The following is a 12,038-nucleotide window of genomic DNA, read 5'->3' as shown; positions in this document are numbered from 1 at the left end:
TGGAGACAGTCATCATTCCTTGCAATACCAGTGTACTGGAATATCATAATGCAACATTGGAAAGGCTGGTTACAATGAAAATTGATTAACCAGTATGCATCATGAAGATCAGCTTGGCACATGATCTTTGTAACAGCCATCATCGTGGAAAAATTTAGCAAAATCAAAATTAACATACAATTAGTCTAGAATGGCTTAATTTTATTTAGTTATTTTTACTTGTCTTTTGTAACCCTGACACGGATGACTGCCAAATGCTGGTCATACTTTCATACTGCAGACCCATAACTTATTTAGTAAATTAATCACCGTGAAAAATCAAATTTAGTTCTTTGTTTGTTTTACCTGTGTGTCCAGATCCGCATGCATTCTGTATTATATAGCACCTGAATAATTTGGTTTGTGATTTAAGTGAAACAGATAGGACTAGAAACTGCAAATCAGCGCATTTTTCAGCATTCTAATTCCATGGCAATTCGTATGGCATCTAATATTGCATTGTAGTATTAAGACAGAATTTTCTAGCCTATTTGGTAGCTATTTATCTGCCACTATTGTAATTCCTGCCCTTGTTATTAAATCATGGTATTTCTTAACAATTTTTACTTTTGTTTTCTGTAATGTGACTTATAGAGAGCTTTCATATATTTCTATTTAGTTGGATAGAAAGCTAATAAATGTTTGATAGGCAAGTCACCCTGGCAGAATCGCACCAGCTCTATTATCCGAAGTGAGCAAAGCACATGCTTAAATGAGCCTGATGCCTGTGTGTATATATATTTCTTTTAATTTTTTTTTTTTTTCAGATCTCTAAATATTTCACTGAAGTCTGAGAGGCAGAACTTGTAAATTGGAAGCCTGTATATATTCTTTTGTTCCCATGATTCAAGTGGAGAAGCATACACAATAGCCCCTCTGATAAAATGCTGGCACAGCTGCCGTCAGATCTCCTAACAGGGTGGCATGGCAATCTGCTCTCGCTGCACTGTCCCTTCAGTGGACTCCTGACACGAGGCCTGGCCACTGCAACCTGGCGCAGGGTCTGCACTCCAGAACACCATGATTCTATCCTGACCTGAGGCCTGGCCACTGCAACCTGTGCTGCGTTACAGGCTGGCGCAGAGTCAGCACTCCAGAACACCACGATTCTATCCTGACCCCTGGAAGAGAGTCCGGAAAGGGTATCACACATTTTTTCTTATCTGTTAACCTTTATTTAAGGGGACTAGCCCGGCAGCCACATTACTATAAATGCAATTATTGGAATGCTAATTCCTGGCTTGCCTTTTTAGTACTTGCAAATTTCATAAACTTTGAAGTATACAAAGGATGGACAATTCTACTGCCAACTAGAAAAAAAAAGCCCTATTTGTTAGTTTATAGAATTATTTAAAATTGCATTCTAACCCTTTCTTTTTCATTCTTTGCCATATTTAAAATGGGATGTGATGGATTCAACTGAATTTTCACTGCACTAATGGCTTTTTAAAAGAAACAGTTGTGTTATGCAACCTCTCTAATCATTCATATATTTGCTCGTTTGCATAAATGTGTGCTATTCATATGGAAACGAGCACAACACACATCTCTAATGCAGGCATAAAGTTATAGAGATTCTTTGGAAGATCAGGCCATAGCATATTGCTTTGTTAGAAGGAATTACAGAATGCTGTATGAAAATGTTAATAATTGAAAGCTAAGCATTTGTACACTTGCCTTCCTTGTTCCAGCAGTCACAGCTATGGTTACTCAAAAGGTACAGTGGGAAAAGTGACATTGTTCATTGGGCAACATCTGAAAACAACCTTAGGAGCGGGAGTGAGAGGAGAAAGGATGGAGATGTCGTTCACCTTTCATGGAAATGCATTTTTTTGGGATAGACAATGAAAACATGGCGACACTGACAAGAGTACACCGGGAGCTTAGATTACTCCAGAGCAAACCACATGTTTTAAAATTATTTCCTGAAGGTTATTTTTAACAAGTAGCCTCTTGACGGTGAGAGATGCATGCAGATTTAAGCTGCTGCAATAATTACTGTGAAAGGAATACATAATCCAAGTACATTCCAATAAGGAGGATATTGTCATAGGGTACAAACGTGCAGCAGATTCTGGCACTACAGATCTGCCTGGTAATGCTTTGATGTGCCATTGCAAACCATGCCAATTTATAGATATTTTTGTTATGTGCAACAAATTTTGGACGCATGCTAAGGGCTGTGATCAATCCCAATTGCTACTACTATAATAAAATGGCACCGTACAACTGTCTTCACATTTTTGATGGAGTTTTGTTTGCTGACATTTGAGTATAATTTTGATATACGTATATGCATACATACACATATATAGATGAAACAACAAATGCCAGCCTGTTGTGGACAAAACTCTGAACCATCACAGCTCAGCCTACTGTGCTACAGACACTGTGTCTCTAATAGCTATGGCTGACTTCCACTAGTTGCTGAAGAATTCTGCACTAAGATTGGTTCTCCATTTCATGTTTTTACTAAAAGAAATGCGCACACACAAATAGCTCCAAGTACTTCTATACATTATTACCTGCAAATTGTTTTATAGGAACTGTAAAAGTTCTTTTGTTTCTGGCAGAATTTAAGACTTGGTTGATCTTAGGCTATAATCACATGATCTGAAGCTGCTCTGTGATTTGACCTTGCAACTGTGAGGAAAAGGGAATAATACAGGAACGTATTAGCCTGATTTAAAGAAAGTTCTATGGGCCTTACGGTAAGATTTAGGCACCCAGGTCTGCAAACTGAATTTATGCCCTGCGTACCAAAATTTAGGTGCCTTAAAATTAGGCGGGGCCAGCACGGGTTTGGTATGTATGGGAAGTGAAGTTAGGCTCTCGGGGCCGATTTCCAGCACTGGGCACCTAAACTTAGGGAAATCAGTGGCAAACCTAAATTTCTTTTAGGTTCCTATATTCAGTCCAGACTTAAGGTATCCTCTGAATATCAGGCTCTTATTTGTACGTGGGGGTAAAATGTGCGAGGTGACCCTTTCTCCTCATTTTTCTGGCTTGGCAGTTTCCACCTGCTCTTTAGGGTTTCCAGCTCAATGGGAACCAGAGCTGGGATCTGATGCTGTGAACCTTTCATTTGCAACTACCCCAGGATTTTTCCTTACTTAGTCCAGTCACTTGCATAAACAGTCCTTGACCGGGGGAACCACTGCACCAAGACCCCTCCCCTACTGGATCCCTGCAACCATGGGCCCCTGAATACCCATCACCAGACGTCACTACTGTGCGGTGACTACAATTCCCATGCCTCCCCTCCCCACGAAGGGGCTGTGAACCATCATAGCCAGAAAACAAACCCAGGGACACTGCCATAGCAGCGGGTAGCACTACCACCAAACCAGTCCTCACCTCTATACCTTCTAACCTCCCTACTCCCTGCCAACAACAAAAGCTGCAAGGAGACTGATTGTCTTAAGTGAGCAGAGTGGGTTCTTTGTTCGGCATCTCCATAGGCACAAAACAGGGGAAAGCTTTCTGAAAGGGAAGATACCACGTGAACAATGCCGGGTTCGGTTTGTTCACAGAAGAGTAAGGAGATAAGATAATGGCAGTCAGAATTCTCTCCACTGCATCACAAATTCACTTTGATTTTGTTTGGAGGGATAACTTCTGAGGGTAAGAGGATGGATCAGTTCTAACTGTCTATTCATCCCTTTGCAGAGAATTCCCGTTCTCGCTGTAGCTTATGGGCGAGGACAACTGTCCCTTGGCATCTGAACTTTTCCCACAAATTCCTTTGATTACGACCATCAGATTCTACTACAATATTTCAGTTTCCCCTTTTCGGGTGGGCTTCATTAATATTATTTTTTTTTTTTTTTTAATTTTGCAACACTTCGGACTGCTGGAAGCAAAGAAGGAATGTAGGTTTGCATTAGCTGGAAAAGAACAAGCTGTTTGCTCCCGCTTGCCAAGGCACACACACATAACTCGGCAGCACTGAACTTTCCATTACCTACTTCACCACCGCCGTAGAAGTCAGAGTTTGTCGGGTGAACGACAGCGTCACTGCCGATTGTGGCAATGTCAGCCTGTACAACTTGCAACTACAACAGGTAAACAAATGCACATCAACCAAGGCTGGAAAGAGATCGGGCCATGGGCCCTGACATTTACTAGCAATACCAACTTCACTGTTCTCCTACCTTTTCTGGCTTGGGAACGCGAGCCAAACCGCGATCCACGATTTGCATGTAGGCGCAACTTTTTTTTTTTTTGTTTGGTTTTTGTGGGGGGGGGGGATGAAGGGGGGGGGGAAGTCACAAATCTGAACATTACATGTTTGGGAAAAAAAAAAAAGTTGAGTGACAGGTGTAAGAAATCACATGACATCACTTCTAGCATTTTAAAAGGTGGTTAACACCCCCTCCCCCCCCCATGATGCTGTATAGAAACACGTAAAGCAGGCACCCCACAGGGAAAGATACTAAAGTCTGGCATCTGTTTAAACAAATAAATTGAGTTTACCAGGCCAAAGAAAATAAGTTTCTCCATTTTGTTAGCAATTATAAATTTCCAGAGCTTAGGTCTCAAATTGTCTCCCTTACGTGGCGAGACTCCTCTCCAAGAGAAGACGGGTGTAGTTCCATAGAGAGTTCCACAGTATTTGTATATTTAAATGGCCCTGTGACTTCATTTCCAAAATGTGCCCTTTTTACATATACTTTGCAAATCAATATAATATTAGTGGGGATAATTCAGACATGCAAAGTCCTTTAGGAGAGTTTTCAGAAGGCTGGCTCACTGCTGGTGGCCCAATATTGTGATTTATTAGTAGGCATACGGATGAAACGTGTAACATACAGTGCTTACTGTTCTGCAGTGGATGCGCTAGCTTTCAGCACAAAGAACGTGCTAGTGAGGGTTGTAGGTAGCAGCCACAGATATTAGTATCTCTCTGCCCCTTACAGGGTCCAAGGGCCTGGGTTTGGACTGCTTCAGACACTAAACAGCAGCAGCCAAATACTAAACCAGAAGAGCTTTTGCAGGGTTTTAAATATTTGCACGCTACAGATAAAGGGAGAGCAATTTAATGCAAACAGTTGTTTGTTCTCTGCAATGGAACACGTTGAGGTCATTGGGCCAAATCAAAATGAGTAAATTGAACAGGGCAGATTGTGGATTCTTCCGATAGAACTCCCATATTTTTCCTAAATATACTTGGGAAATTATATAGAAGTAGTGATGGGAAAGGTATTTACGTGCAGTTAATTGCATGGTGGTGGTGGTGGTGGTGGTGGTAAGGGCTGAAAGTGAAGCCAGGAGTCCTTAGCCTAACAGCACGTCAATGAATAGGAAATGCCCAAAGTGGATGGTTAGCATTGTCAACAACAGCGTTTGAAGTTTAACAAATGCATTTTCCTTCAAACTTTTGGGTAGCTCAAAACTCGGCACTGCCATGGGGTAACCTCAGCAGGTTTGCGGTACAAAGGTTATTAATACCGAGGTCCTGCCAATCAAGGTGCCAGACTCCTGGTCTCTGCATTCCCACGTTCCCTGCTTCAATGAAATTAACAGAAATGCAGTCAAGTCAGTGACAAAATTTAAAACGCAAGAATCCCAGGCAACCAATTTTAGAGATAAAATGTCATCTCCTTTTCCCTGCAGATTTTCAATACGTTAATGCCTCTAAGGGATGCAATAGTATGATTGTCCCATGCGGCATTCAGTTATAAAAAGGACAGATTACTGGTTGAAGGGAGAAACTGTTTTTCTTATAACCTGGAGGAACAACTTTGAAAACCCAACATGAGAACCACCCCCCCTCCCAAAAAAAAACTAATAGTCAGTGTATGAGAATTACAGACAGAATGGCCATAGGACCTTGCACTGGAGCTGAAGGTAGCCAATCCAACATCATAGAAAGAAAACATCTTTTGGGATTCGGCTATCAAAAATGTTTTGCTACAGGCCCCGAAAGGGAAATGACGCTTGAAAATGGGACCGTCATTTTTTCTAAGCTATTTAACAGTAGGCACCAACTTATCTTGAATGTAAGTTTGTTCTGATAAAGCTTTCTGAACAATGATGATATCTTGGGAAGAGTTCAATAGCCATGTGCCACTTACGAGTGGAACCCCGTGTTCCTTAACTTTCCAACGGAGCGTGAAATTTAATTGTGGAAAGTATCTTTGTTTGAAAAGGATCTTCTTCAAGGTCTTGGCAGGTAAGACGACGAAGGGGGTAAAGCCGCCTTACAACAATATTATATGTCTGTCGTGTGGTTAATTCAGAGAGTCTCCAAAGTGCCCTAATTCACACAGATGTCAGAATTTAGATTACCTGCTTATCATAAAAGCTGGGTAGGAGAAGAACATTCTGGTTTCCATAATTCTCATCTGACCATTAGCTGTGTCAAGCTCCCGATTCACCCCCATTTACCTAGGTCATCTTTAAGGTCAATGTCAGCATTGGTAGGATTGATAACTGCCTCCACCTCAAAGCCGGCTAAATTACTGATTTCACTGTGAATAAGGTTCAGCTGAAAAGAAAACCATGAGGTGGGAAATAACAGGACAGCTGGGAAATCACAGAGAAGCTGCAGAAAAGCACAAACGCTTGTGCAACACACAGAGAGAGAGCATGCCGCAAAAAAACATTTGAAACAAAAATGCAGGTCTTCTAAAAAAAAAATAAAAAAACAGGATTATCCGTGCAAAAAAAAAAGAAAAAAGGAAGCAAGGATCGATTTCAAACACAAGGCTCTTGGGATGCACTGTGACACTGTAAAGGCAGTGCTTTTTTTCTTGTTAAAAGTGGTCCCAGCTTGCCATTCAAGTCTGTTTGGGTTCGGAGGAAGAAAAGCATAAACCAGCAGCAGCGGCGGAAGCGGCATTCATTTATTTTTTTTACTGAATTTGCCTGTATTTTCTGAGAAGAGATTTATTCCCGATAGATGGGACACACACTCCCACCCCCCCCTGCCAAAACCTGAGACATGTTTAATTCAGTCGACCATTTCCGAAAGCAATTCCTATCAATGGTTTTTGTAATGGTGGGGGTGCCCTGCAGTAAGAGGATGCTGGCAGCCTGCCCGTATTCAGTCCTGCCCCGAGGTCGCTCCTCAGCCGCTTATCGCTGTATTCAATGCTGGGAACGCCACCTTTCTTCTGGAATAAGTTCACTACGGTAGCTCGGGAAATTACATGACAAGGGAACGGTTTCACCAATAATCGATATCTCAAGCTTTCCCCACCCCCCCGTTTCTTTCTTGGCAAGGCTCTCGAAACCAGGCCTCAGAGAACAGCCTCGCAGTTTGGTTAAGATTGGGTTAATCTAAATGCTGCACGGCAGCTGCTTCTGAGGACTTGGGTCTATATTTGGGCGTTTCTGGTATCTAAAAACCCTGATATATAATCAATATGTTACTGCGTAAAAGGTTTGGATCAGGCATGTGAGATAAGGAGTCTGCCTCCATGTTTCACTGGGCTTAATACAAAGTGAAAAGCATCATGACCAACATTTCTAGTAAATAAAAAATAAAAAGATACATGCACTCCATGTCAGTTCGATTATAGAATACAATATTTCATACAAAGTCTTACAAAATACAAAAAAAAATGTTTCAATTAGATTGCACATTGAGTTTGCTATAATCTTCCTGGCTACATTCAGTCTGAATACAAGGCAGATCTGGAAGATTAAGGGCCTGATTCATTAAGGCTTTTCTCCCATTCTTTATCTTTGGGAAAAAATCTTGATAAGTCATGCTTTTTAGACTGGAAGATGGCAGATGTGTCTCATAAGACAGGGGCGATTTCTGCCAATGCTCAAAAAATGAGTGTTAGCAGCATACAACCTGGACCACAAAAGTTTATACTGAACAATGCAGTTTGTGCCTATGATTTACAATATGCAACTATTATTTAAATCAAGGTTGACGCTACAAGATATTTGCATGGATAATGATCCTTCTTTAATACAAATAAACCAGAAACCAATTAATTTCTTTGCTTAGAAGATAGCTTTTTCCAGCAGAGCTGTATCCTGTACCGGATAATGGGGCTAGACAAAGTTTAGGGTGAATGGCAAAGGTCAGTGAGCATGCACTAAAATTCATGCGTTGCACATGACAGGCCCCCCTCATGCATGCTACAACAGGGTAAAAAAAAAATAAATAATAGTGCAAATGCAGGGACATCACATGCAAATGAGCATTCTGCACGTGTATGGGAAATAGTCTGAAAATTTAGCGCGTATTCACCAATACCAAAAATTTAACATCTTAAATTTAAGGCCTTAGCATGCCTGGGGGAAATCTGTCTAGTTATGTCCAAATCCCTCTGTGCTAACTGGGCTAAAATGTTAACATAGGAGATTTTTTTCTCCTCCTAAACGCTGTAGATCGCAAGCTGACCCTTCCCCAAGCAGCATCACACAAAGCCCACAAGCCCATAAGACAGCCTCTTCACCGCTCCTTCAGATTTCCATTCTCAAGGAAGATCTATCCTGTCTTCCCAATACATATCCCACCCCTTTAACCGAAAGAGGATGCTACCATTACAGAGGGCCTGACTCTTGAAAGGTAGGGGGAGGGACCATAGCGCCATGCTGCTTACATCACTGCGGCTACAGGGCGATGCTGGGAGGAGGCGCGTCACCAGCATCCAGCACTTCCTGTGGGCTTCGTTCAGCGTGGGGGCTCCTGTGGCCTTCCCCAGGCAGACCCTCTGGCACAGTAGGACCTTATTCCAGAAGGGGCAGTAGTTCCTCCAGAGTTACTCGTGGTAGCAGGGGGTTGGGGGAAGGGAGCAGCTTGTGATTTGCGGAGTGTGGGGGGCGGGGGAGGGGGGAGGGAATCCCCCATGCAAACCTTTCATCTTAGGACGGGTAGCAGAGGGACTTTCACGTTGCAACATGTGAATGATACATCTTTGTGTAAGTGCCTATGCCAACACTGCCTCTCACGCTCTCAAGGGGTTCTTTTAGTGTGCTGTTGGTAACATTTTAAAAGATGATTTAGCGTGCACATTAAATGTTTACCGACTCGCACGCTAACATTTTTTTGAGCAAGTTTTATTACACAGGCCTCAGCATGTGACTTATTAAAAGCATCCTGGGAAATACCTTGGATAGCTTAGGTTCCATACGTACAACAGCGCTTCCCAAACCTGATCTGGTCACCCTATAACCAGTCAGGTTTTCAAGCTATTCACAATAGGCATGGAAAAAAATTTGCATATACCAGGTTCCCAGTGCATGCAAATTTCTCTCATGCATATTTATTGTTGATAGCTTGAAAACTTGACTGGCTGGGGGGGGGGGGGGGTCAAAATGATAGGAATGAGAAGCTGTGATGCATATATAATTAAGTTCTGTTTTGACAAGGCATCCTAAACGAAGCTATTTCATAATATTTTATTTTCTATCAACGGTAAACCCTAGTTTGTCATAATGGAAGGCGAGCTGCAGGTCTTATTTCAACTCGCTCTCGTATGTGTTTAAAGAGAAAAAGGTTTTAGCACTTAAAAAAAAAAAAAAAGGTGCGCTTCTGAAACAACTGGAATTTTACAGCTTATAACAGAGGCTCCCCAAACTTTGCAGGAAATTTCAAATTATCAACAGAAGTGGGGGGAGGGTGGCCACCTCGGAGGCTGCTGAGCAGCGGGTGGGGAGAAGGTACCTGGTCTCCTGAAGGACTGGGAATACTGGGAAAGGGAGGGGGCAGCAGATAACCTTGCAATTAATAATACTACTAGATTTCTCAGAAGTTGGCAACCCTGGTTTTCTCTCCCCCCCCCCTCCCCCTGAGGAATATGTATGCACACACGTGGTGCGCGCCTGGCAGACTCTGTGGGCGGGGTCTAGCCCTTGGGCTGTAGTTAAGGGGGACCCCCCAGTCTTAAAAACATCCGACAGTGAAGATGTCACTTCCAATGATGGTAACTAAAATGCCCTCTTCGGTAACTAGATGTGTCAGCCCAGTCACTATAGTACTGAGCTGCTGTTACGGCTCTTAGTGCCCATTAGCACAGAGAACGACAGAATGGCTTCTGCGTCACCATACTGATGTACCAACGCCTGAGATAAGATCAGAGAAGTAGTGAAAAAGAAAAAACATTTTTAACTTAAGCAAAATGTATCTTCTCTTGCTAGCTATGGCCATTTAAGTGAAAGGGTTTTTGGTTTGTTTTTTTAATTATTATTTTATTAAATTTATGCTTGACTGGCTCTACATGGATATTGCTTAACTTATTTAAGTCTGTTTCCAACTATACTATATGGAAACAGCGATAATGGGAACATTTTTCTAGCTTGCATCACTCAGCTGTGATTGGACTGGGCTATGGGATGATGCATTTGTGACAACACCGCCAAGAGACCAATCTGATTCAGGTTTGGGATGTAATTAGCAACATGTGTTAATATAATTGCCTAGGAGCAAAAGTTAACCTTTCATTTTATCTAAAGGAACAAAAAAACGTGCGACTACACAGCGCCACGCCATTTTTCAGCTCTAGTACACGTTGGGATACGTGCGAAGACATTTCAGTGCAGATGAAAATCGGGGTCTCCCATTCCCTTAAGGTATGCACTGTAACTTTTAATGCACGCCTTGTCATATTCTATGGAACCACGCACCTTTTTTTATTTCACAAATTTATTATTCTCCCGACTGTTTTTCCTGCACATTGTTCCTTGCCTCACTGCTGCATTTGCACGAGTGCGCTCTCATCATTTTAAAGAATGCATGGGCTTTTTTTTTTTTTTGCAGTATCAGTGACACAGGAATGAGAAAACGAAAATATTGTTGCAAATTCAGTTCTAATTAGAGAGACTATTTAGCAGCAATTGTAATGGCAACATGTGCAGAATTCCGAAACGTTTAGCAAGGAAATGTTGAATCGTTAGCAGAAACAATTACCCCCCCCCCCAAGTCTTCTAGACCCTCTTGCCCTCAAAAGCAAGTAGCTTAGCAACAGCCATGGCAACCGCAAGGGCCTTCTTTGCAAACCAACTGTCTCGCACAATGCTCTGGCATGCTTTTGCTTCCCAGGAAAGGAAAATACACGTTCAGTGAAGATTTGAAAATCTGGAGATTTGCCTGTTATACAAAGGCTTCTGAAAATATTCTCCAAAATAAGCCAGACAGACTTTAGCTGTAAAAAATGTTACATTAGCGCCCGAAATTCTCTAAATTTAGAGCACCAAGGAGGATCAGATTTCAGCTTAAAACTGTAAAATACATGACTCCTTTATTAAAATGCCGTGATTAATAACTGAAAACGTTCTAGGTTTAGAGGATAAGAATGTCAAAATTCAGCATTTTCTTATGCAGAACTGACTTAGTATTGCTCTGAATAATAATAATAATAGCGATTCTCTGTCCATTTCACAAATGTCTCTATGGGAAAACAAGCACAGATTAGACTCAGAAAACAGTGGTACGGTGAATCCAGATCTTTTCTGACTTAGACCTTGATCATTTGGAAGGAATAACCCTACTGCAGTCAGTTCTGCGATTCTGAATTTGCAACCGAGTGTGATTATAAAATGCGCAGAAGTTTTGATTGGCAGTTTATCTGTCCAACTTGCTTGGGCAAAGCAGGAAGAGAGAGCAGAGTCTGTTTCAACAGACAAGCCCTGCAAGTATTCATCTGGACTCTAAATCAAAATGTGGCAACAAAAAAGTTTCAGAGAAATATTTCCAGAAACACCACCCCCCCCCCAAACAGGCAATTGCAAAATCAAAAGAAGCATAAAAAAATAAAATCACAGTGTGCGCTTCCCCTTCAAGGGAAGTAGGAACTAATGTTTATTCATGTTTTAAAAGCCCCCACCATTTTTTTTTTTACATTAAGCAAAGAACAGTCAGTGATGATGCCCGGCTAAGTTTTCAAACCAGGGTTACTGATTTTTTTTTGACATCTTTTGCCCAACACTACCAGAATTTATATTTTCTAGAATAAATAAGGGGTGAAGTGCATAAATCATGCTTTCGTTTGGATTAAATAGGACAAGCTCCTCGGGCAAGTCTACTTCATCGTCTG

The 12,038-nt window shown here is 41.7% G+C and overlaps 1 protein-coding gene across 4 annotated transcripts in view; it reads right to left on the bottom strand.

Annotated features, from left to right (window-relative positions):
• Positions 1–12,038, bottom strand: part of LOC115079653 (core histone macro-H2A.1) — a 59,825-nt gene that overhangs the window by 9,210 nt on the left and 38,577 nt on the right. Inside the window, exons 6-7 of one of the 4 annotated variants that reach the window (XR_003853351.1) lie at positions 6,430–6,529; positions 4,004–4,094 (exon numbers count right to left, since the gene is read on the bottom strand). The exons of 1 other annotated variant lie outside the window; for it this stretch is intronic. Coding sequence is in view for 2 of the 3 variants with exons in the window: in XM_029583370.1 (XP_029439230.1) it covers positions 6,430–6,529 (100 nt within the window). In the remaining variant the exon portion in view is untranslated. The remainder of the gene's footprint in view (positions 1–4,003; positions 4,095–6,429; positions 6,530–12,038) is intronic. 2 more of the 4 variants (XM_029583370.1, XM_029583371.1) reach the window with 2 other exon arrangements.

The sequence above is a fragment of the Rhinatrema bivittatum genome, chromosome 18 (assembly GCF_901001135.1).
Source record: "Rhinatrema bivittatum chromosome 18, aRhiBiv1.1, whole genome shotgun sequence".
Classification (NCBI taxonomy): domain Eukaryota; kingdom Metazoa; phylum Chordata; class Amphibia; order Gymnophiona; family Rhinatrematidae; genus Rhinatrema; species Rhinatrema bivittatum.
Note: the sequence above shows the minus strand (reverse complement) of the source record. Positions and strands in the feature narration are given on the sequence as shown.